The sequence below is a fragment of the Microcaecilia unicolor genome, chromosome 7, assembly GCF_901765095.1.
Source record: "Microcaecilia unicolor chromosome 7, aMicUni1.1, whole genome shotgun sequence".
Taxonomy (NCBI): domain Eukaryota; kingdom Metazoa; phylum Chordata; class Amphibia; order Gymnophiona; family Siphonopidae; genus Microcaecilia; species Microcaecilia unicolor.
In genome coordinates, this window is record NC_044037.1 from 240,069,480 (window position 1) to 240,093,825 (window position 24,346).

A 24,346-nucleotide genomic window follows, 5' to 3' on the forward strand; every position below is an offset into this window, starting at 1 on the left:
ACCCCCCCCCCTCAGCCCCGTCCAACTTTAACCACTACCTCCAGTAATCTCCAGGCTATTGACCCTCCCACCCTATCCTCTAGTATTTCTAATCTCCTCCCCTCCGTCATGTCCTCCGAATCTGTCGACAAGGCTGTCTCCACCTACAATGCCACTCTCTCCTCTGCTCTGGACACCCTTGCACCATCCACCTCCTGTCCCACAAAGCGTACTAATCCCCAGCCTTGGCTGACCCCTTGCAGCCGTTATCTTCGCTCCTGCACCCGATCTGCTGAACATCTCTGGAGGAAATCTCGCACCCATTCAGACTACCTTCACTACAAATTCATGCTATCCTCCTTCCACTCCTCCCTATTCCTTGCCAAACAGGACTATTACACCCAATTGACCAATTCTTTCAGCTCCAACCCCCGTCGTCTCTTCGCCACCCTTAACTCTCTCCTCAAAGTGCCCTCCGCTCCCACCCCCCCCCCCTTGCTCTCTCCTCAATCACTGGCTGATTACTTTCGCGACAAGGTGCAAAAGATCAACCTTGAGTTCACTACCAAGCCATCTCATCCTCTTCACCCGTCAACCCTCTCCCTCAACCAATAAACCCAGGCCTCTTTCTCCTCCTTTCCTGACATCACTAAGGAGGAAACTGCTCGCCTTCTTTCCTCCTCGAAATGCACCACCTGCTCTTCTGATCCCATCCCCACCAACTTACTTAACATCATCTCTCATACTGTCACCCCCTCCATCTGTCATATCCTCAACCTCTCTCTCTCCACTGCAACTGTCCCTGACACCTTCAAGCACGCCGTAGTCACACCTCTCCTCAAAAAACCATCACTTGACCCTACCTGTCCCTCCAACTACCGCCCCATCTCCCTCCTACCCTTCCTCTCCAAAATACTTGAGCGTGCTGTTCACAGCCGCCGCCTTGATTTTCTCTCCTCTCATGCCATCCTCGATCCACTTCAATCCAGTTTTCGCCCTCTACACTCGACAGAAACAGCACTCTCTAAAGTCTGTAATGACCTGTTCCTTGCCAAATCCAGAGGCCACTACTCCATCCTCATCCTCCTCGATCTATCCGCCGCTTTTGACACGGTCAATCATGACTTACTTCTTGCCACACTGTCCTCATTTGGGTTCCAGGGCTCTGTCCTCTCCTGGTTCTCCTCCTATCTCTCCCACCGCACCTTCAGAGTTCACTCTCATGGATCTTCCTCCACCCCCATCCCGCTATCTGTTGGTGTTCCCCAGGGATCTCTCCTTGGACCCCTTCTCTTCTCAATCTACACCTCTTCCCTGGGCTCTCTGATCTCATCTCATGGCTTCCAGTATCATCTCTATGCTGATGACACCCAGCTGTATCTCTCCACACCAGACATCACCGTGGAGACCCAGGCAAAGGTATCAGCCTGCTTATCTGACATTGCTGCCTGGATGTCCAACCGCCACCTGAAACTGACATGTCCAAGACCGAGCTCATCGTCTTTCCACCAAAACCCACTTCTCCTCTTCCTCCACTTTCTATCTCAGTTGATAACACCCTCATCCTCCCCGTCTCATCTGCCCGCAACCTCGGAGTCATCTTTGACTCCTCCCTCTCCTTCTCTGCGCATATCCAGCAGATAGCCAAGACCTTTCGCTTCTTCCTCTTTAACATCAGCAAAACTCGCCCTTTCCTCTTTGAACACACCACCCGAACTCTCGTCCACATTCTCATTACCTCTCGCCTTGACTACTGCAACTTACTCCTCACCGGCCTCCCACTTAGCCATCTATCCCCCCTTCAATCTGTTCAGAACTCTGCTGCACGGCTTATATTCCGCCAGAACCGATATACTCATATCACCCCTCTCCTCAGGTCACTTCACTGGCTTCCAATCAGATACCGCATTCAATTCAAGCTTCTCCTTCTTACCTACAAATGCACTCAGTCTGCCGCCCCTCACTACCTTTCTACCCTCATCTCCCCTTACGTTCCCACCCGAAACCTCCATTCACAGGACAAATCCCTCCTCTCAGTACCCTTCTCCACCACCGCCAACTCCAGGCTCCGCTCATTCTGCCTGCCTCACCCTATGCTTGGAACAACCTTCCTGAGCCCTTACGCCAAGCCCCCTCCCTGCCCATCTTCAAGTCTTTGCTTAAAGCCTACCTCTTCAATGCTGCGTTCGGCACCTAACTCTTACCGTTCAGTAATCCAGACTGCCCCAATTTGACTGCCCCTTTTGGACTGACTGTTCACTTGTCTTTTAGATTGTAAGCTCCTTGAGCAGGGACTGTCCCTCTATGTTAAATTGTACAGCGCTGCGTAACCCTAGTAGCGCTTTAGAAATGTTAAGTAGTAGTAGTAGTAGTAGTGTGGGAGGAGGATCGAGTGTTGTCACCTTGTGTGTAGGGGGAGGATTCTGGTACAGGTGTGTGATTGGGTTCAATGAGAGGGTGTAACTGTGTGTATGTAGGGGATTAATCATGGGGAGAGATGCAGGGGGGGGGGGATAATGCCACATCAGATCTTATGTATTTATTGTCAATGGACCTACATGCGGAAGCACCTGCACTATCAGGCACACCATATAACATGGCATCCGTGTGGTAAATGTCCACCCTGTGCAGAGCACATGCTCATTACACTCCCTGCATTTACCACACAGGGTTTGCACTTACCACTTGCTATTTTTTGCTTTAAATGTGTGGTAAGTGCAAAACTTACTGCAGTTTAGGAAACTGAAAGGGGAATTTGATATGCCACCTTTCTGTAACTACAATCAAAGCAGTTTACATGTTATACCTGGTGCAATGGAGGGTTAAGTGACTTGCCCAGCATTATAAGGAGCTGCAGTGGGACTTGAACCCAGTTCCCCAGGTTCTTAGGCCACTGCACTAATCATTAGGCTAATAAAAGGGTAACTAAATAATGTTTTTATTTATCAATCTATATTTCTGTAGATTGTAAATTAAGTAGTAATAAGATTTACTGGAGCATGATTTATATCAGTTTTAGTTCTCAGAGAAAAAAGTATGAAAGATTAATTTCAAGTTGCAGCAAACTTAGATGAAGGGATAATTTGAAAATTCTGAACAGCTGTTAAGAGTACCACTGTAATACAATAATGTACTGCACTGATCCTCCATTAAAGAAATTGTTAAAGTACTTAAGAAGATAAAGCTGTGATGCCACCAGACCCCAGAGCCTCTTCTCTGTACGGCCTGAACAGCTGGAAGAGCATTTCAGGGAAAGCAGAAGCTCTGAGCATCTTTCTAAAACAGGATGGCTTAGTTCTTGCCATCTGTTGCAACTCAGGCCAAATCTGTTTTAGTTTACCACGTTTTGGTTTAATTAAAAAAAAAATTGTGATCTTCTCAGAACATATTAGTTTGTTGTGAACCGAAAACAACATTAGCGCACCATACAGTAAATGATCCTGCCTTTCATTTGCCAGCAACAAAATCAACAAACAAAAGATTTGAAAAAAAAAATCGAAGGTGACACGCCAGCAGTGAATGAATAATAAGTTCAACCCCTGAAGGAAGCAGCGTGGTTATCGTACTACTCCACAGAGCTATTTAAAATTTTAAAACCAACAAACAAGTCACAGGTGCCTGCTTTTTATTGCACTAAGTTAACACATTTCTCTATCTTGTTTTTAAAAGTAGAACTCTATTCTACTCTATTCATCGGGTCAGTGCAAAATGCTTGTGTGTGTGTGTGTGTGTGTGTGTGTGTGTGTGTGTGTGTGTGTGTGTGTGTGAATCCTGCAGCCTGCAACAATATGTGCTGTTTATTTAACGTGTGAGAGCCATGTTTACTGATTCTTAAGTCAAACCTTCCAGTATTGTATATTCAACCCTCCCCTCTTCAAATGTACAAAAACACACCCCTGGTATTTAAAAAAGCATGGTCAGTGTTGATTTCAAACATTGACTATGGCTTTTAAAGTTGTACCCAGATATTCAGGGGCAGCTGGTGTACAGATACTGACACAGAATATCCAGGTATAAGCCACTGCCAGAACTTATATGGCTATGGCCAATATTCAGCATCGATATCCAGATCAGTATCTAGGTATGTCTGGATAACTAAAAAGCCCTGCATCTGTGAAATTCCATGCCAGAAACCCATGATTCATTTTGGGATACCAGCTAGCAACCCACAGATTGTGGCTCATGATTTATGGATCATATTTTCATCAGAGATGGGAGAGGGTCAATATAATATGTAGTCATCTGACCTATCCCCATTTAACATGTATCAGAACAACACATTGTGGGCTGCAGTGACTATACAGTGGATTCCTGTTAATTGGGACACATCAGGACTGTAGTACATTGCCCCAATTAAGCAGCTGCCCCCCAAAAAACAAAGTTGACATTACCATTAAAGAAAGATTACAAGTGACAGGTAAAAGACAAAACAATTATTTATTGTCCAAACACAAAAGTGGAAGAAAACAAAAACAGTTCAGTACAGTATGGTTTAATTTCAAATTTTACATTTGCTTGATAACACACAAGTTGAAACAAAGGAAAAGAAAACATTTAAATTTGCATAAATTAAAAGAAAAGTTTCTCATTCAAAACAGCATTAATACTTGAGGTATCAGTCAAGCGTACCTTGACGAGCTCTCATCATTGACTGCAGCTCGACAAAACTGGAACAGGTCTCTAGAGCAGTAACTGGATTGCCTTCATTGCCTTCCTGCATCAAGAAAAGTTCTAATCCAGAAATAGATCTCCTGGCAACCTGGTTTGTCACTTGTTCATGCTCAGTTGTGTTATCCTCTTCAGTTTACTGGTTTTCCGAAGTCTTCATATGTTTGACTGAAATTTGCTCAACGATTTCATCTTCACACCCCTCGCTTTCATTGTAGCATTGAAGTGTTGTCAATGGATGCTTTTGAACATTGGTCCACTCACATGAACACCACTTCTTGTTACAATTGAGAACCACAGATTTCGGGCCTCTTCTACATTGAGATCCTTACCATTATGCTTTCATTTTTGGGAAATGCCCTGTTGCCTCTCAGTTAAAGTCCACTCGTTTATCAATTTCTCTGGCTGTACAACATGTGCTATTCTGGATTTTGGCACTCCTGTAATCTCTAACAGTTGGCACTGACTGGTGTTTGGCGGTTCTTTTTACAATTCTTCTAGCAAGGCGATTTTGTTTATGAGTGTTAGATCTTTCTTTGTCATTTGTTCAGCAGACGCCACAGATGGAACATGACACATCCCACAGTAGCACGTGTATGGAAGCGCGGCAGCCCATAGAAACTTCAGGGGTTGGTGATGTATTGATGACATTTGATGTATGTTACTGCCCCAAATTATTTGAGTGTTGTCCCACATAAGCAAAACTGTTGCACCTTTACAATCGTGCTTTGTTTCTGTTCTCTGGGTTTTGGGTCAATATGCAGCTGCCCCAATTAAGCGATGTCCCAATTAACCAGAATCCATTGTATTTATCCAGATACTAGTGTTGAACATCAGCAATATCTGGATAAATTCTGGCTTTGCCTTAGTTCCGCCCCCGGAGTGCCCCTACATTACTTGGACAGCATCATAAACGGCGGTAATAAAATAATAATAAATAATAAAACTTTATTTCTAGCCCACTGTATCTGGAGCAGTCTAAGTGGGGAACAAAAATACATACATAATAAAAATCCAATACAATAAATAGATAATAATAAAACAAAATCATACATTACTTCAGCTAATACATACTTACACAGAATTATAATAAAAATATGACATCAAACACTGTTATAAAACAAAATGCTATCATTCATCTATTGATCCATATGCTCAAATAAACATATGCATTTTTAGATCTCTCTTAAACTCAGTAATTTCCTTCACAGAATGAAGCTTGATGAGCAATGCATTCCACAATTTAGGACCTTTAACATAAAATATAAAATACCTGTATTCTTTTAGATGAATCTGCTTAAAAGAACGAACATGAAGTAGCTGCTTTTGAGAAGATCTCAAAGAGCGTGAAGGTTTGTATTGATTTTCAGTGCTATTATCTGTTGAAAATCAGTTGCTGGTCCTAGTGATCAGTGGCTTCTACCCAGATAAGTACAGCTGAATATCAGGTCCAAAGGTTCAATTTAAAACCCAAATATTCTATTTCATAATCAACCTAGCAGGACTCTTGTACAGTCAAACCCACGGCCTAAAGCTTTCAGCTTTACAAGCACTCTAAGGAGGACGTGTTAGAAGCATGCACATGTGAATATAATAGCATTTCACATGTAGATTGCATACACATGTAAATGGTGATTTCGGAAAGCCACTATTCATATGTGTAGATGCTCCAGGATGCAGCATGGTCTGAGCAGGCTAATAAATTATAGGTACAGTTCCCATTTCATAACTGGTATACATGCATATTTAAAAAGTTTTCAGCACTGGTTTTGACATGCACAAGTGCTAGGTGCTGCATGTTTGGACCTGGGGTGTTCATCGGTGATTCAAGGGGAAGTTGTGCTAACCTCTGTGGTATGTAACGCTACCTCAAAAATTTACTAAAAGGAATTACTTCCCCTGGCTCTTCTTATATATGTAGTGTTGTAAAATCTGGAAAATCCATATATACATTGCCAAGACTTACACATATAGATGCTGGCACTTATACATGTAAAGGACTGAGTGATATAAGTCTTTTCTGCACTAGTAGGTTTTTAAAGTTAATGCTTCAGCTGTACATGCTTGTGCACTGTACATGCTTGTGCACTCTTGGATATGCATTTTACAAAAGGCTCTATGCTCAGTAGAGCCTTTTGTAAAATACTCAGGGCTATATGAACATCCCAACTTGGACATACCATTTTCCGCACTAAGGGGCCTTTTACTAAGCCACGGAAGTGTCTACATACGCCCAACGCATGCCAAAATGGAATTACCACCCAACTACCATGTGGCTCTTGCAGTAATTTCATTTTTGGTGTGCATCCAATACACGCGTCCGGAAAATATTTTTATTTTCAGATGTGCATAACAGACACGCATCAAGTGGTACTTGATGCGCATAGGTCATTACCGCCTGGTTACCACATGAGTCTTTACCACTAGGTCAATGGCTGGCGATAAGGTCTAAGACCCAAAATGGACTTGCGACAATTTTTATTTTGCTGCACGTCCATTTTCGTCAAAAATTTTTAAAAGGCATTTTTTACAGGCGTGCTGAAAAATGGATGGGTGTGCACCCAAAACCCGTGCCTACACTACTGCAAGCCATTTCTCAGCGCATCTTTCTAAAAGGACCCCTGAGCCCCTATAAAAAGGGATTTTTAATTTTCCAATATTTAAGTCTATTTTTCAATAAATTGCTTTGCTTGAGATTTCATTTTCAATGTGACTGTTCTAAAATTTATTTATATACCATCTTAATAAGACAGATAAGGCTCTCAGGTCACAGAAGCAACATCATGTGCTTACAAATCAAGCAATAAAAATGCAAATAGAATGCTAATATTTATTATGTTTGAAAATTTCACTTACTGTCGAGGTTAGGTTCTTCCAAGATATGTCAGATGCAGTGATATTGTGTTCCTTCCAGTAATTCAAAGTTTTATTGCTAGGATTATTTGGCTCTACACAACTGCAGCTAATAATAAAGAAAAACAATAATTGTTTAGAAATAAAACCAATTGCTTGCAAATACCCATTGCCTTGCTTCAGATTAATACTCTTTAGGGCTCACTTAGCATATTAATGTAACTAACAGCTGTTCATTTTTATATTAGCTTTATGGTGTTGCATGGATATTGTATAGAGGATGTGCATGTGAATGCATTTTACTTAGGGTGATGTTGATTACCTAACAGCAGCATTCTTTCTAAGACTGGGACTCGATTGGTTCTTAGTTCAGCTTTCTGTATTTCAACTGAAACATCACTCATTCTGGCCTTTTCTGAGTGGTGGTTCTTCCAGACATTTTTTGATCCATGGAGTGCCATCTATGCAGGGCTGGCTCTACCACTGGGTAAGTCTAGGTAATCGCCTTGCAACCTCTGAGGGGGCGGCAAAGAGCTGCTGCAGTCATAGCAAAACAGTCACTCAAACTCAAAGAACCATCAGTGTGTACTTTTCCATGCAAATAGGCTGACAATTTTCCAACAGACCATTTACCTGAATAAATAACCTTTGGAAATTGCCTTCATTAAAAGTTTAAAACTATGATATCCAATGATACGCATTTTACAGGATTATTGTGGGAGATAGTGAGTTGGGATAATCTTGGCCGTTGGATTTAATTATCAAAAACTCAAGAGGGGGAGTTAGGGACCTGGAAGTTAATGGGGGAGGTGGGAGGAATAAGGCTGAAGTTTTTTACACAGGGCATTCATTTTCCTTCCACCAGTCCTGGATCTCCAAACCTCTCAGCTAGAAACCCATGATTCATTTTGGTTCTTTGGAGAAGAGGCTCATGATTTCTGGATCACAATATCATGGGGAATGGAAGAGGGTCAAAATAATATGTAGTCTTCTGATTCATCCCATTTAACATGTATTCAAACAAAACATCATGGGCTGATGTCAGCCAAAAAACTAGCCCCCTCCTCCTACTTCATTTCGAACATTATTGTATTCATCTGCTTTGTCAGTTATTGTAGTTTCTCTGAGCTGCTGCTGGTACGGGAGGGTTATAATGCTTTATAAGGCGGACATTTCACTCATGATGTGAGCAACATTTTGTTTCTTTTCTTACCCCACTTTTGTTGCATCTTTGATAGTTGTTTCGGGAGGTATTATGGGTGGGATCAGAAAATAACATATGAGGATTATGGGGTAGATATTCAACCACTAGCGCTCAGAATTTTGCTGAACACCGTCAGCATTATTCCCAGAAATTCAATGCCTCTGCAAGATTGCCTAAATTTAGGATCCTTAGGGGAGAGAAAACTATTCTCAGCCCCGGGCATTTAAATTAGGCTCTCAAATCTAGACAAATGAATGGCAGCCCTAAATTTAAGTACATTTTCAGCTGAAAGCTTAAGGTTGGCTGAAAATATGGGAGAATTGTAGGCACCAAACTTGGGATCCTACATTTAGGGGCTCATGTATTTTATATCAGGCACTAGGATTACTCACTTTTTCCTAATTTAACTCCAAATTCAAGCACACAAGTTATGTTACTGTCCAAATGGACTTAAACTCTAAAAAGGAAATTCTATAAAGGGTGCCTAAATTTATGTACCAATTGCACATACTAAATTAGGGGTCCCCTTACAAAGCTGTGGTAAAAGGGGTCCTCAATTCCTGGAAGGCCGTGTGTTTGTGTGAGTCCTTTTGATATCTGAGGGTGATTCTTGACTCAAGGTTGAGATCTGAGCAACAGGTTTCCCTTGTGGTGTGATTGGGCTTTTGTACTTTGCAAATGTTATGGGTGATTAGGTCATATTTGATAATGCTACTTTACATGTTTTTTACATTCATTGGTTATCTCAAAATTGGATAATGGTAAGGGAATATTATTTGTGAATTGCTTGTTATCTTTGGAAGAGGTTAAATACTTTGCAGAATGCTGAATTAGATTATTTGGGAGGGGTGGAGAGGTCATGTGACTCCACTGTATATTGTATATTCATTATAACTAGTTGCCAGTGGAATATAGGCCATTTTATAAGATTTTGACTTTGATGCATAAGATATGATATAGGGGGACTCTTATATTTGTTTCATCTAATATGTCCTGATGTTCCTACAAGAGCATTGAGGTCTGCCAATGCTTAATTGCTGATACTTCCTGAGACATCGCAGGCTCACCTCATGGTAACATGAGAGAGAGTGCATTTTTTTGGCTTGCTTCTTTTTTATGGAATCGACTCCCAGTATAGTTATGGAGGGAAGCTTCTTTTTATCAATTTAAAATGAAGCTGAAAAACTTACTTTTTTCAGCAAGCATTTGGATCTGTCAGCTAACTTGGGTATATGTCACTGGAGGCCTGCAGAATTGCTGAGGAGTGTGGTATTTGCAAATTCCTGGATGGATGAGTTGATGAAGGGGTACTGTCCTATCGTGTTTTGCTTTTCTTTTCTGCTCCTTATATTTGAGCTGTGAACCACTCTGGCTTGTATTAGAAGAGTGATATCTCATGTGTTTTAAACTATTAAATTATTTGGGTCATCTCTACTGATTTGCTGTGGCCTGCGTTTAGGCACCATAGAATTGCCCCCTAAATTTGTACCTGAGGCAATGGTGGGTAAAGTGACTGTCCAAGGTGACAAGCAGTGTCAGTGAGAAAAGCAGCATTTGAACACGGACCTCCCTGGTTATCAGTCTGTGTCTCCAGTCAGCATCACTAGGCTACTCCTCCACAATCTTTCTGTTGTGAAATATCATGGAAATAGTTCACCCGCTCAGATACTAAAAAAGCAAAAAAACAAAACAAAACCCAACAACCAAAAACACATACTGAAGAAGGACACCCTTGCAAATAAGTAGTGTGATTCTGTTACCATGATTTAAAGATATGCACACACTTCCAATGAATTATTGGGTTGTTGCTGTCCACTGCTTGATTTGCTTGTTTTACTCCCTTGGCACAACCCCCCCTAAAGGCATACATTCTGCAAAACCAAGTCGTTTATGTGTTGGAGTGTTTTAGCAGCAATAACGCAGGCAGATTCATATGATTGCTTTTCCTGTGAGTTGATACCATCCATCTCATTTTGCTGTCATCAATAGTTTGAAAATAATGACCTTCGCCCACATGACCATCACTTGAGTTGCATATTGTCAATAAAATAGACAAAAACCCCTTTTTCATTTCTATTAGAGGTCATTTTGTGGCTGACTAATCATGACATAGTGTGTTATTTAAACTCCGATAGGAGAGCTGTGCTTAAAAGCTGTAATGCATTTAAAAGCTTGACAGAGATCACTCTTACTCTGTCCTACTTTGGGCACTTAAAACAGGAAGACCAGGGCTCATTCAGGATTTTTAGTGGAAGATAATCAAAGCATTAAGCATCATAGAGTTAAGAATTAGAGGAGGAACTGTGTTGCCAGGCACAATTCATGTTATCAATAGATCTTGGGTGCTTTCTGAATTCCTTTTTCAGAATTACAGAGGTGTGGTTGAAAAACCAAGCTAACATGCCATGACAGTATGGAATTGCTCAGCACTGTGTACAGAAAGAGGAATACAGAGTTTTACAGTGACCACATCCCTTTCTTTTTCTGGAGGCCAAGGTGATAAGGAACAGTTCTCTATCTTGCTAAGTACAAGATCAATGGGAACTTTCAGAGGCAACGCTGGTATCTATTTTCTCTTTCAAGTACCTAGTGCCTTGCTGCAGGTTAACAAACTCTTTCATAAATATAAATGACATGAAAACTTTGTACCTCATTTTTCATACATGAGAAAACACATTCTGGGTGCATTACTTTCTGATTCTGCCCATAACGGGCTTCCAGAAACTCTCCATCTATTGAAAATTACACATATTATGAAACCCTGCACACACTTTCAGCTGCACTAACAGCAATTTTTGAATAGGCTAATTTACCTGGATAAATTGCGAACTACTCAGGTAAATAGCTTTGAAAATTGCTCTCACAGTTTACACATCATGCCAGTGTGTCCTGTTCTTTATGTGCTGAGTATGTTTTATATCAGAATGATTATTTAACAAATAAGTCTGCAGAATTTTAGGACTATTGAGAGTTCTTTAATGATTTTATGACTTTGTCGCTGGACAGACTTCTATGGTCTGTGTGATCACTTTATTGTCATACACTACGAGTGAGGATGCTGTGCAGCTCAGGAGGGAAGGGAACACATCTTGACTGGTAAGTTGAATGCTATCAGTAATACTTGGAGTCTTGGTATAACCACATATCATCCCCATCGTGTCTGGCTGTCTCTATGGTTGGCATGGTGGAGGCTTGACAGCCAGCATTTAAGCATGGGTAACTGGGGCCACATAGAGTGGCAGGCATGGCTCTAGCTACATTGTTGGGCAGACTGGCTGGACCATCTTTATTTGCTGTGTTACTGTGCATTTGAAGGGCAGCTCTATAACTTGGTGCCCACATTTACATATCCCTTAAGTACATACATATATAGAATGCAAGTACTTATGCACATACATGTACATTTACTTGTAAGAGTGCCCGCAGATTGCTTAAGCTCTATTCTGTAATGACACATGTAAGTGACATAGTACTAGATTCTATATAGCATGCCTAAAAAAAAATCAACGCTGAAATGAAATTTCCCTAAGCGTATTCTATGAAGTATACCTTAATTTAGGTATATTTTATAGAATAAGCCTAAATTTCTATGTGGCATACAGAATACGTGGAGCACTGCTCCACGAGACTAATTTTAGTCATGGGCAGATATGCCAAGTAAAATTTGGTATAAAACCTGACACCTAAATTATGCGTGGAGCAGTTGTATTATATAACAATGTACATAGATTTTAGAAATGCCCATGACCCACCCATTCCACGCCTACATTTCAACTACACAACTTATAATTTATGTGCACCACGTTACAGAATACGCTTAGACAGTTCTGCGCATAAATTCTAATTAATGCCAATTAGTGATGATAATTGGTTGTTAACATCCAATTATCAACACTAATTAGTTTGTTAACCAATTAGCTTATGCGCATTGTTATAGAATATGCTTTGATGTTCACGTGGAAATCTCAGCATGATTTATAGAATCCCAGGGATAGTGTGTAAATGCACTGGGGGAAGAGTAAATACATGGACTATTCATGGGCAAGGCTCTCATGCACATAACTTGCACCATATGTCCCTGTCACATTTAAGTGACCATAGTTATGCCAGGTCTATGCCTGCTGTAACTGTGGATATGTAAATGTTAGACATGCCGATAACAGGTTAGGCTACATTCTATTACAGAACCCGCGTGCCCAGGTGCCATAGTAGAATAGTCTAAATCAATTTGCAAGGTCCATACTCATACAGTGGGGCCAGAATAACCACATCAAATAAAACCCAACACTTGGGTCTAATGTAGCCAGCAGGGGTATAACCCACAATGCCCTCAGCAGTGACTCGTTTCACACTGGGTCACTGCCCAGTAACAAATTGTCATTGGTCATAACAGATGGGTATATATTTATTTTAATATTTATATTGTTTTATATTACCTTTAATCAATTCACATGATTCACACGTCCACATTTCCAATTATGTTATAAATTAAATTTCTTATGAAGCATAAAATGCTACTTAGCTTTGCTTGGTTTGCTGTAATCTTTAAAGAATCAAAAACGGACCTGCACTGACATGGTCCATGTTTTGTGAACCTGCCTCAGCGTCAATCTAGGACCAGACTCTGAAGCAGACTCACGAAATATGGACCATAATGGTGCGGGTCCGTTTTTTATTCTTTAAAGATTACAGCAAACCAAGCTAAGCTGAGCTAAGTAGCATTTTATGCTTCATAAGAAATTCAGGATCGGAATGACAGCAACCAAAGTGGTCATTCCTGAACTCAGTTCCTCCACAGCATCCAAGAAGAGCTTAAGGACTTCTAAGAACTGAGTCATATTTGTTCAACTTGAGGCCTCGAGAGGCTGTCAATACCAATCTCAATATCTATTCATAACTATAGTCAGAGAGAGAGAGAGAGAGGAGATACAAACCATAGTAGCAGAAAAATGTAATAGGCCTCATATGTAGTGTTCATCTCTGCTCATGGATAATCAACAACAACGGAACTGAGAACTAGTAGTTTTTATTAACCACTACATAGCAGCAGCAAGTCCAGCTGAATCAATGAATCCTCTCTATATTGTTGCTTCCTTTCTTGGAATTCCCTCACTATCTATGCTGATTGGTTAATTTGTATACAGGTGTACAAGTCATTTATCTTCCCTCCACCATCCACACATATAAACAAGTGTAAAATGAGTGCTTTTAGTGCATAAACTTCATGCTCACCACTTTTCAAAGTGAAGGATCACAGGCACCTTTTCTTTGAAAATTTGCTACAAAGTATAAGCAGTCAAATATCTGGGTTTGTAATTAATGGGTTACTCAAAATTACCTTAATTGATTGCACAGAATGGACTCAGATGCTATCCACCTTATAATCGAAAGAGAAAAACGCCTAGATTTCGACTTAAATCGGGAGATAGACGTTTATCTCACAAAAACGAATAAATCTGTATAATCGAAAGCCGATTTTGGACGTTTTCAACTGTACTCCGTCGCGGATGCGGACAAAGTTGATGGGGGTGTGGCGAAGGTGGAACTGGGGCGTGGTTATCGGCCGAGGAGAGATGTACGCGTTAGGGCAATAATCGAAAAAATAAAGGCGTTTTTAGCGAACATTTAGGCCACTTTTGTTGGACCCTTTTTTCACACGAACAGGTCCCAAAAAAGTGCTCTAAATGACCAGATGACCATCGGAGGGAATCGGGGATGACCTCCCCTGACTCCCCCAGTGGTCACTAACCCCCTCCCACCACAAAAAAATGATGTTTCACAACTTTTTAGTTTCACCATCAAATGTCATACCCACCTCCCTGGCAGCAGTATGCAGGTCCCTGAAGCAGTTGTTAGGGGGTGCAGTGGACTTCAGACAGGTGGACCCAGGCCCATCCCCCCCTACCTGTTACAATTGTGCTGCTTAATGCTTATTAGTCGTCCAACCCCCCCAAACCCACTGTACCCACATGTAGGTGCCCCCTTCACCCCTTAGGGCTATAATAATGGTGTAGACTTGTGGGCAGTGGGTTTTGAGGGGGATTTGGGGGGCTCAACACACAAGGGAAGGGTGCTATGCACATGGGAGCTCTTTTACCTTTTTTTTGTTATTGTAAAAGTGCCCCCTAGGGTGCCCGGTTGGTGTCCTGGCATGTGAGGGGGACCAGTGCACTATGAATCCTGGCCCCTCCCACGAACAAATGCCTTGGATTTATTCGTTTTTGAGCTGGGCGCTTTCATTTTCTATTATCGCTGAAAAACAAAAACGCCCAGCTCACAAATTGTCGAATAAAACATGGACGTCTATTTTTTGCGAAAATACAGTTCGGTCCGCCCCTTCACGGACCCGTTCTCGGAGATAAACGGCCATGGAGATAGACGTTTTTGTTCAATTATGCCCCTCCATGTGCATTTAAATGTGACATGCTAATTATATGGCCATCCCTGTGACCACAGAACCACTGGAGCCTGCGGTGTTTGGTGGGGGGGGGGGGGGGGGGGGGGGAGGATTATGTCGTTTGTTTAGATGAAATGTTACCATTTACATCAGATTTTCTCTTCTGGTATATAAAACAATTTCTAATCCTAACAACTACTGTGACAGAATACAAAAAGCACACAGTTATGCCAAAAAAGCTCTTAAGAAATATACATGGTGAATCTTCTCTTAATGTAGGAATTATTTGTATTACGTTTATAAAGAGCCATTCAGTTACAAAACATATGAACACCACAATGGAAAAGGGGAATAACTAATGGGAAATAAGATGGTCAACCTAAAGGCCAAAACAGCCAGAAATCTATACAAAAATCATTGTTCTCTTTACCCCTGACTTCACATAACCCCCAATTCTCTTTATCTCACTAATTTGCATTACCTTTCCCCATTCCCACTTATGTAACGGCAGGGGGAAAATAAAAATAGCAGTACCAAGGGCAACATTCTCTTCATCTACTGCCTGAGACTGATTACTGGTTTGAATGTATGGGATTCTATAATGCCAGTGCATACAGGGCTGGCCCTGCTACTACACAGTCTAGGCATCTTGCTAGGGTAAAAGAATGTGGGGGGAGGGGGCTGCAGTGTAGCTCTAGTATGGCCTTCTGGTGGGCCTACTGCCAACACTGCCCTACTTTCTCCTGGGCCCGAAGCTGTAAGATAACTGAGCGCTACACAGGGCCTTTAAGCACAGGCCCATACCCAAGTGCTGATATGTCCTGACTCCCTCTGACAGCAAGTTACCATTGGAAGAGGGTGGGACATGGCACTGTTTGAGCAGGTGTAAATATATGTTGGTGCACTTTTGTTACAATTGTGCAGGTTTGTTAAACTGGGCACTGTTGGGTCTGGGTGGCATGGGCCATTGAGAGGTGAACTAGAGGTGGTTCCAACATCCTCACTGCCTATTGCCCACTCATGTTAACCTCAGGCCCTACCAAATGAAATCAATACTGGTTACATCAGTACTTATGAGGCTATGTTATAATATAGGTATATATGTGAACTTCCATCCTAGATCAACCTGTTATAAAGGTTCCCATATTGTTTGTAACTGATGCAGTGGAGGGTTAAGTGACTTGCTCAGGGTTGGGTTAGCTGGATTTGAAAACTTGCTTCTCTAGTCCTCAGTCCATTGCTCTAACCACTTAACTACTCCTAAACAAAGACTTACTCCCATGTATAATGTTTGGAACACCTGTAAGTTTCACAAAATTGAAGCCATGTTGTCTTGATACATAACTTGTACTCAATTGAAGTCACATACAATAACCTTGGAATAAAGTAGTGTAGTTGCCATGGGTATCCTCTTGAATGTATAGAGAAACAGATTAATAAATAACTAAAAATGAATATAAAGATATTCCTTTCTAGCAGAAGCTGAGAAACAAGATCCCTGCAATATACCAAACTGTGGGCCTGATTTTCAGCCAGTGTAGTCACTGTTATAAGCTTTGGTATCAGCTCCTAATTTAATACATACATTCAACACCATTTTCAATATAAGTAGTGAATATACAGACTCCCCTTAATTCTCTAACCTTAGTCACTTGCGTGCTAAGATTATAGAATACTAACATTTACTTGCATCAATGGTACATTCACACCTCTCAGACATACACAGTGAAGAAGCTTCTGTGACAGGCTGTGGTAGATTGAAATGGAGGCTGCCTGCTCCTCTGCGAGCTACTTTGTTTTTTACCAGACAGATGAATATCCTGAAACACACGTGCTGGTATGCATTCAGCTCCTGATGCAGCCCTTGAAGGGGCGAAACATGGCCATGGTGGGCATGCATGGAGTTTTAAAAATATCTATTTGTGGTGAATACATTTTGTTTTATTTATACCTGCTGGTCTGCCCTGTTTTTTTTTCTATGTTAAATGGATATGTGCTTGCTCCACCTCTATTATTGCCAAAATCCAGTCCCTCATTGTCCAGATAAAATCTGGCAAACAACTGGCAATCTAATTTATAAAAATATCTGCATAAATGAGTTATGCATATGTCACCTGCCAATAAATGTATAACTTGCATTTAACATGGTGCCTTGTACCAGCATATAACGCAGGACCTCACAGTTACCCACATGGAAAGACATTCAAAAAAAGAGGATTCTACTCATCTTCCTCCTCTATGGTTGCCCATCCTATTCAATGAAGAAAATGTAAAGAAAGATAATACGTTGTGGAGACATGCCCAATGTTAACAACATGAATCTATGCGCATAGAGAGAAGATCAAACATCACAATCAGGTTAAAGTGACAGTTCTGTATGGAAGCACCATATCAATGACCTTGTGATCAGGACACTAAAAAGGAACTTTAAAACAATCCAAGAACTAAGGCTTTTGAATGGTAATATGATCAGATACTTTGCAACTAACGGAAAAGGAATTAACAAAGAAATGTGTTTTGTAACATATTATAATCCATAAAATTCTACTGCCATTCACCTTCTGACTGTCCATCTCTACCCCCCCCCCCCCCCCCACACTTATGTATTCTAGTATTCTTTTGTTCATATAATCCTGAGCTAAGGAAGGCAATTTTAGCTCCCTAAAGCTAGTAAAACTATGTACTGTTTGACCAATAAAAAAGTTATCACCATGGCACCATAAGAAGGGTATAGGGCACTAACAATGGCATGAAGACTGCAAGCCACCATGCGAGCACAGCAGCAGGACAAACAATGGAATGAAGATCCCAAGGTATTGGGAGAATGGTATAGCAGCACTAACATTGACAGGAAGACTCCAAGGCGCCTGGATAGGGGCAAAGGAGCAAAAATATTGGCAGGAAGGCCCCAAAGCACCAGAAGATGGGTAAAGTGGCACCAACACTAGCAGTGTTCTTTTCTGTTGCTTGCTATGAAGTTTCTCCCTATGAAATTTGCCTGTTCTGTACCAGAGAGCCCAACTGTTTTCTGATGCACAAGCTCAAGTATCTAGCTCCACTGTACTTGAGTGCTGTGTATGTTCTTTGCTTTTGTTCTGTCTCTAAGCCTGATCATTTTCATCCCTTTTCCTTCTGAAACCTATACCATATTGACACAAGCTTCTCATCCTCTGAAATCCAAGAGAGAAATGACAAGAAATGATGCTGGTCTAAGATTCATGACTATATTATCAGCCATGGGATTTGAAAGTGAGGCTGGGACAGAATGACTTGGCTGTTTGTCCAAAGTTTCAACATGGTAGATTAAGTCCTGATGGTGGTTGATGCCGGGAATGCCCTCCAGAGGGAGGTGGTGGAGAAAAAAATGGTGACGGAATTCAAAAAGGTGTGGGATGAACACAGAAGATCTCTAATTAGAAAATGAATGGTATAAAAAGCAAAACTTAAATGGCTGCATGTGTGTTTGCATCAGTGGCGTACCAAGGGGGGGCAGTGGGAGCGGTCCGCCCTGGGTGCAAGCCGCATGGGTGGTGCCGCGGTGCGCACCTGTCGGCTCCGAGTTCGCTAACTTCGCTCGTTCGCTGCAGCTCCCTCTGCCCCGGAACAGGTTACTTCCCCAGGTGCCATCCAGGCTAGGAATGCCACTGGTTTGCATACAGTGTGGTGCTTAGATTGCAAATCTGGCTGTGTAATACTAAGGCAGGTGCAGAGCAAACTTGTAGGATCTGGGTCCCGTATATGGCAAACTGGCTTAGGATGGGCTGGAGGGGGCTTTGTTGGAAACTCCAGTAATTTGGAATGTGAGTACAGTGCCAGTCAGTCTTTTATAGTCTGTGTTCTGCAAATGACTTGGAACCTAAGGACAGGGCCAGGAGGACTTCTACGGTCTATGTCCCAGAAATACCAAAGAGAGACAATGATCAAGTGTTTATATCACATTCATGGTTGGTATAATCATAACTTGATAATGAGCGTGACCGTTGGGCAGACTGGGTGGACCGCTCAGGTCTTTATCTGCCGTCAATTACATGCGGTAGGATACCACAATCCTTTCTATGTCAGAATGAGAAAGACTCTGTAGTCCTTGCTCCTAAACTGACCTCTTGTGTAGTCGTCATCACCAAGTTACCTCAGTCTGGGATCAACCCTCTGGAGAAGAATGCTACAAAAAGAAATTACTCCACCCAAACAGATGACACCAGATGGAAATGATATAGTTTTATATATTATGAGTGATGTGATATATAGAGAATCAATAGATGTCACAAAATTTCACTCAATCAAGATTTTCCAAATCCTCAATTAAAGTGCAAGTAGTGAATTTTATGTCACTTATAATTTTAAAATAGTTAGTTAAAATAGCCTTAAAAAACATTATAACATTAAAAGGATATAATAAATAATTTAAGGGCCCTGTTTACTAAGCAGCATTATAGGTGCGTTAATGTTTTTAATGCGTGTTAACCATATACGCATGTTAATCATGTACGTGCCTACAATATCCCTATAGGTGCCTTCATGGTTAGTGTGCGCACTAAGTGTTGGTGCGCTAAAAACACTAACGCACCTTAGTAAACAGGGCCCTCGATGTTTTAAAATACTGCCTAGTGAATCCAGGTAATATACATTTCTATTTCATTTTCTCTACAGCTGTAAAAACATCGCCAGTGTTCAGTAAAGTATATTGCATTTGCTAAAAGTAAAATTAATTCATTTTTAAACTAACACATTTTTTAGGGTATTCTATTAGGTAAATATAGTTTCTAATTTTTATTTTAAAACATATCAAACAAGAATAATTTATTTTCTAAACTATTTCTTTCTTTTGTCAGGTCTCAAACTATGCATGGGTAAGTATAAGTAAGTATATCTGAAACCTGTAATAAGTTTTTTTTTAAAGTTCCAGTGTCCTTATTATCTGTTTCTTCTTCTTGTACTTATCTGTTCATGTGCGATTGCGTAAACCTAAGTAATTCTGCCAGCATACTTTAAGACCCTTACTGGGTCAAAACGAGTATTCCCCACTTTATTTAATTAATAAAACTGGTGGTGCAGAGTTCCTGAGACTCCAGAATACCTCCGGAGTTATCAGATCCTCATTTTATTATGCACATGTGACATCATCAATGACATCACCAAACATCCGTGACTTTGCCTACATCAGCGCAGCGGACCCAGTACCACCCAAGTCCCAAAGACATCCATGACCTCTTCCAATGACACCAGCTGGCCACCAACACCATCGGTCAGCCCGGAACCCTGCAGGTCACGTCAGGAAGACAACTCCTGCAATGGGCCTGGCTCCAACACAAGATCACTCCCTAGAGCTCCCACAAGGTTCCCCAAACACCCCCCAGCCATAGCCAGGCAAAATAAAATATATTTACATACTGGTTACATTAATACTGTGAAGGCATGAGCTAAATTGCTCAGTAGCCACAAGGGGAGCTTTCTCTCTGATGGGCAACCAGGTCATATCAAACAAGGAGAGGTGTGTTTCCCTAGGCTTACTAGGCCTTAACGAATGAGAAGGAGAAGGAAGAGGAGAAAGGAGAAGCTGGCAAACCTAAGGCAGATTTTGGAGAGAGGGCAGCTAGGAAGGATGTGTCCAACCGCAGCCCAGCTGCCAGAAGAGTTCTGTGATTCCCTCTGGTGATTTGGACCTACTGAATGCATCCTATCTTGTCCCCTGAGAAATCAAGTTCTGTTATGAGGGACTAGTTTCTCAAGTGCTCAGATGGGAATGATTCTGTGAAGTAGGGTTTTTTCCCTAATTTTTTTCTATGGAGAGGGGAGATAAAATTTTCCCTCTTTTCATATCCTCACTAAAGATATTTCCTGTGAGGTGATATTTGTATTTAAGAATCCAGAGGCAATGATACTCCCAGTACTTACAGAATCTAATATGCCAATTAGAAATGTGTTGAGGAGAATTGTTCCTGTGATGATGTTTTGCAGGATTTGAATGGGGGAATTTGAGCTACACTGTCTAGGACACAAAGAGGGGCATAATAGAATGGGGACGACCATCTCTAAGGACGCCCATCTCTGAGGACGTCCCTGCAAATGGGCGGGGCATCCCGTATTATCGAAACAAGATGGGCATCCATCTTTCGTTTTGATAATACAGTCGGGGTTGCCCAAATCTCAACATTTAGGTCGACCTTAGAGATATTTGACCTAAATGTTGAGATGGTCAACCTTAGAGATGGGCAACCTCGGTTTTCGCTGATAATGGAAACCGAGGATGCCCATCTCAAAAATGACCAAATCCATGGCATTTGGTTGTGGGAGGTGCCAGCATTCGTAGTGCACTGGTCCCCCTCACGTGCCAGGACACCAACCAGGCCCCCTGGGGGGCACTGCAGTGGACATCACAAATTGCTCCCAGGTGCATAGCTCCCTTACCTTCGGTGCAATTTTCTTATCCACTATAATCACAAATATATATATTTTTTACTTACGAGTATTGTGTCAGCATTTCCAAGTCATTATGCATGTTGATTGGATATTTCTCCCCAAGATGGAATAGCTTTTCTAAGGCCTCATAAATGAAAATGATGCAGATAAGGGCAGCAAAAGCTTCTTCAGTAAACCTTGTAATATAACAAACGAGTGAACTTGCATCCGTGGCAACAAGAATGATGCATAGTGTAGCAGTCCAAAGCCCTATGCTTGCTCGCAAAGAAAGGTAGGACAAGCCATATTCTCTAAAGCAAGATCAAGAAAAGTATAATATTAGCAGAAAAAGTGCTGTTACATAATTAGAAGGTGGTGAGATTGAATGGATCTCTGGTTTTGTCTACAATAATCTAGGCAAAACGGTTTACCCAAGGAAGGTAGAATCAGCATTCTGAAATATCTTTGTCACAATTAGAGGCCTATTTTAATAGGTCATGGAGACTGGAATTGAGACATGCAGGTTAGGATGCACTCAATTCCCCTTGTGTTTTACAAAAGGCTCTGCCAAATGTAGAGCCATTTGTAAAATATATAGAAGCATGGAATGTTGCTACTATTTGAGTTTCTGTCAGGTACTTGTGACCTGGATTGGCCACTGTTGGAAACAGGATACTGTGCTAGATGGATCATTGGTCTGACCCAGTATGGCTGTTCTTATGTTCAACATGCCAAGAGACATATAGAGGGAGATTCTATATATGGTGCATAAAAAATTGGCACAGAAATCAATGCCGACTGAGTGTATTTTATAAGCAGTGCCTAGATTTAGGCACAGTATATAGAATACTCTTAGTTGATATATGAGCACTTAAAACTACATACCTCCATTTGTACCAACAAAAATATGGCATAAATCCCAGCATGTAGATTTAAGCGCACTGGGCCATATTCTATAACTACATGTGAACATTTTGGAATGCCCACAAAACACCCATTTCCCTGCCTATAACCATGTCCCTTTTTGCCTGTGCACATTAGAGGTTAGGCGCACTGCATTACAGATTGCGCTTAGCAAGTTGTGCATGTAAATTCTAATTATTGCCAGGTAGAGCTCATTATTGCTTGTTAAGGGCTGTTATCAAGACTGATTAGCTTGTTAAGCCAATTAAGTTATGCATGTTGTTACAGAATGCGCTTGGATATCGGTGCGGATCTCCAGGAGAACTATATAGAATCCGGGGGAAAGTGACTGCTTAAAATCTCATGTGGGTGAAAAACAAGAATTTTGTAATACCATAACAGATGTATATTGATCTCTACCTTAAAATATCAGTGTTGATTAAAAGTTAAAAGTAATTGTTATTGTATTGTTTGAAAGTAATAAAATGACTGCCTAGGCTAATCAAAGATGTTACACTTTCCTATTCACCATTAGCAACACTTTGTGAAGTAACGACATCCTTCAGGGGTCAATATTCAAAGCAATTTAAGTGAGCAAAAGAGGCTCCTGCCAACTTAAATAATGCCCAGTGGGTCAGCTGCTGAACACTATTTAAGTGCTGCTGATTAGCAACACTAACTAGCCATGTAAAATCCGGTCATTAAAAGGGCTGTCTGGGGGCAGAGTCTGGGAGGAGCCAGTTAGTATGTGGGTACTGGTGATATTCTGTGCCAGTGCCCCCATAGCTAAGCGGGCAGATATGACTGAAGAAAATGTAGTCCTAACTTTGCCCACTTATCTATGTAGGTGATGACACTGAATATCGGCAACCACCCACATAGCTTCCGGGTCATGGCCAGAATCTTGGTCTGTGCTCCCTTTCCTCCCCTCCCTCCTCCCAGGCAAGGGCTGACCCCTTTCTGCCCCCTCCCAAGAAAGGTTCCCCATTCTTGTTACAAGAAACTCATTGTTAAATTAAATATATATTATGCAAACTAAGATCATAAAATGATGTAAACTTACTTGCAAAATTTATATAATATCTTTTCAAAAACCAAAACTGGTCCAGTGCTGCCCAGTATGGTTAGGGGTTGGCCACCAAAGAGTGAATAAGCTATTCCAGTCATAGAGGCACCAAAGAGAGATTCTATTGCACTCTGCAAGAGAAAAAAATGGCAGCAAGTATCTTAAAATTCACATATTTATAATAATTTGAAATACAAATCATTTACTTGGAATAATTACAGATCTTACTGATGTCTAGAAAATATATGGCTAAAAATAAAAATCCTCTAAAAGTCACAATTCAAGTAGCAGCACATACTATACGACCTTCAGTTGCCTCTCCAAGCAGGCCTCCAAATGTGATGACAGGAGACATACAAGCACAGTAGAGAAACAAAAATGATGCCAGACATTGCAAGCTGATGGCATCCCTGAAGTCACTCCAGAAGAAGGGGGCTTTTCTTTTTATGTCAAGGATCAGTCCCCCAAATAGCCTAAAGATGAAAGAAAAGAATGAATTTCATGTTTTTCCTTTTCTGGAAGGATAGAAATGATGATGCCTGCAAAGCAAGTGAAATCAAGGACAAAGCTACCTGTCAAAAGAAATACTGATCATCTGGAATGAAATTAAGGTTTCCAAAAACAGTGCTGTACCTGGATTATGCTGGCCCAAGAAATCTCATTATGAAAGGAATTTTAACAGTCTGAAAAACTATCGAACATGAATGTCAGGAATGGTCAGAAGCTTGCAGACCCTTGTGTTTAACAGTGGCCAATCTAGGTCATAAGTACCTGCTAGGATTCCAAAGAATAGATCCACTCCTCCTTGCTTATAATCAAGCACAAGTAGTGACTTTCCCACGCTGAAGGGCTGCTGGTAAGATTTGCCTCTTTATGA

The 24,346-nt window shown here is 41.2% G+C and overlaps 1 protein-coding gene across 1 annotated transcript in view; it reads right to left on the reverse strand.

Annotated features, from left to right (window-relative positions):
* The window catches only part of SLC4A10 (solute carrier family 4 member 10), a 185,401-nt gene that overhangs the window by 70,634 nt on the left and 90,421 nt on the right, over nt 1-24,346 (reverse strand). The window contains exons 7-10 of the mRNA XM_030209786.1: nt 23,768-23,942; nt 23,467-23,600; nt 21,566-21,811; nt 7,504-7,609 (exon numbers count right to left, since the gene is read on the reverse strand). Coding sequence (XP_030065646.1) covers nt 7,504-7,609; nt 21,566-21,811; nt 23,467-23,600; nt 23,768-23,942 — 661 coding nt within the window. The remainder of the gene's footprint in view (nt 1-7,503; nt 7,610-21,565; nt 21,812-23,466; nt 23,601-23,767; nt 23,943-24,346) is intronic.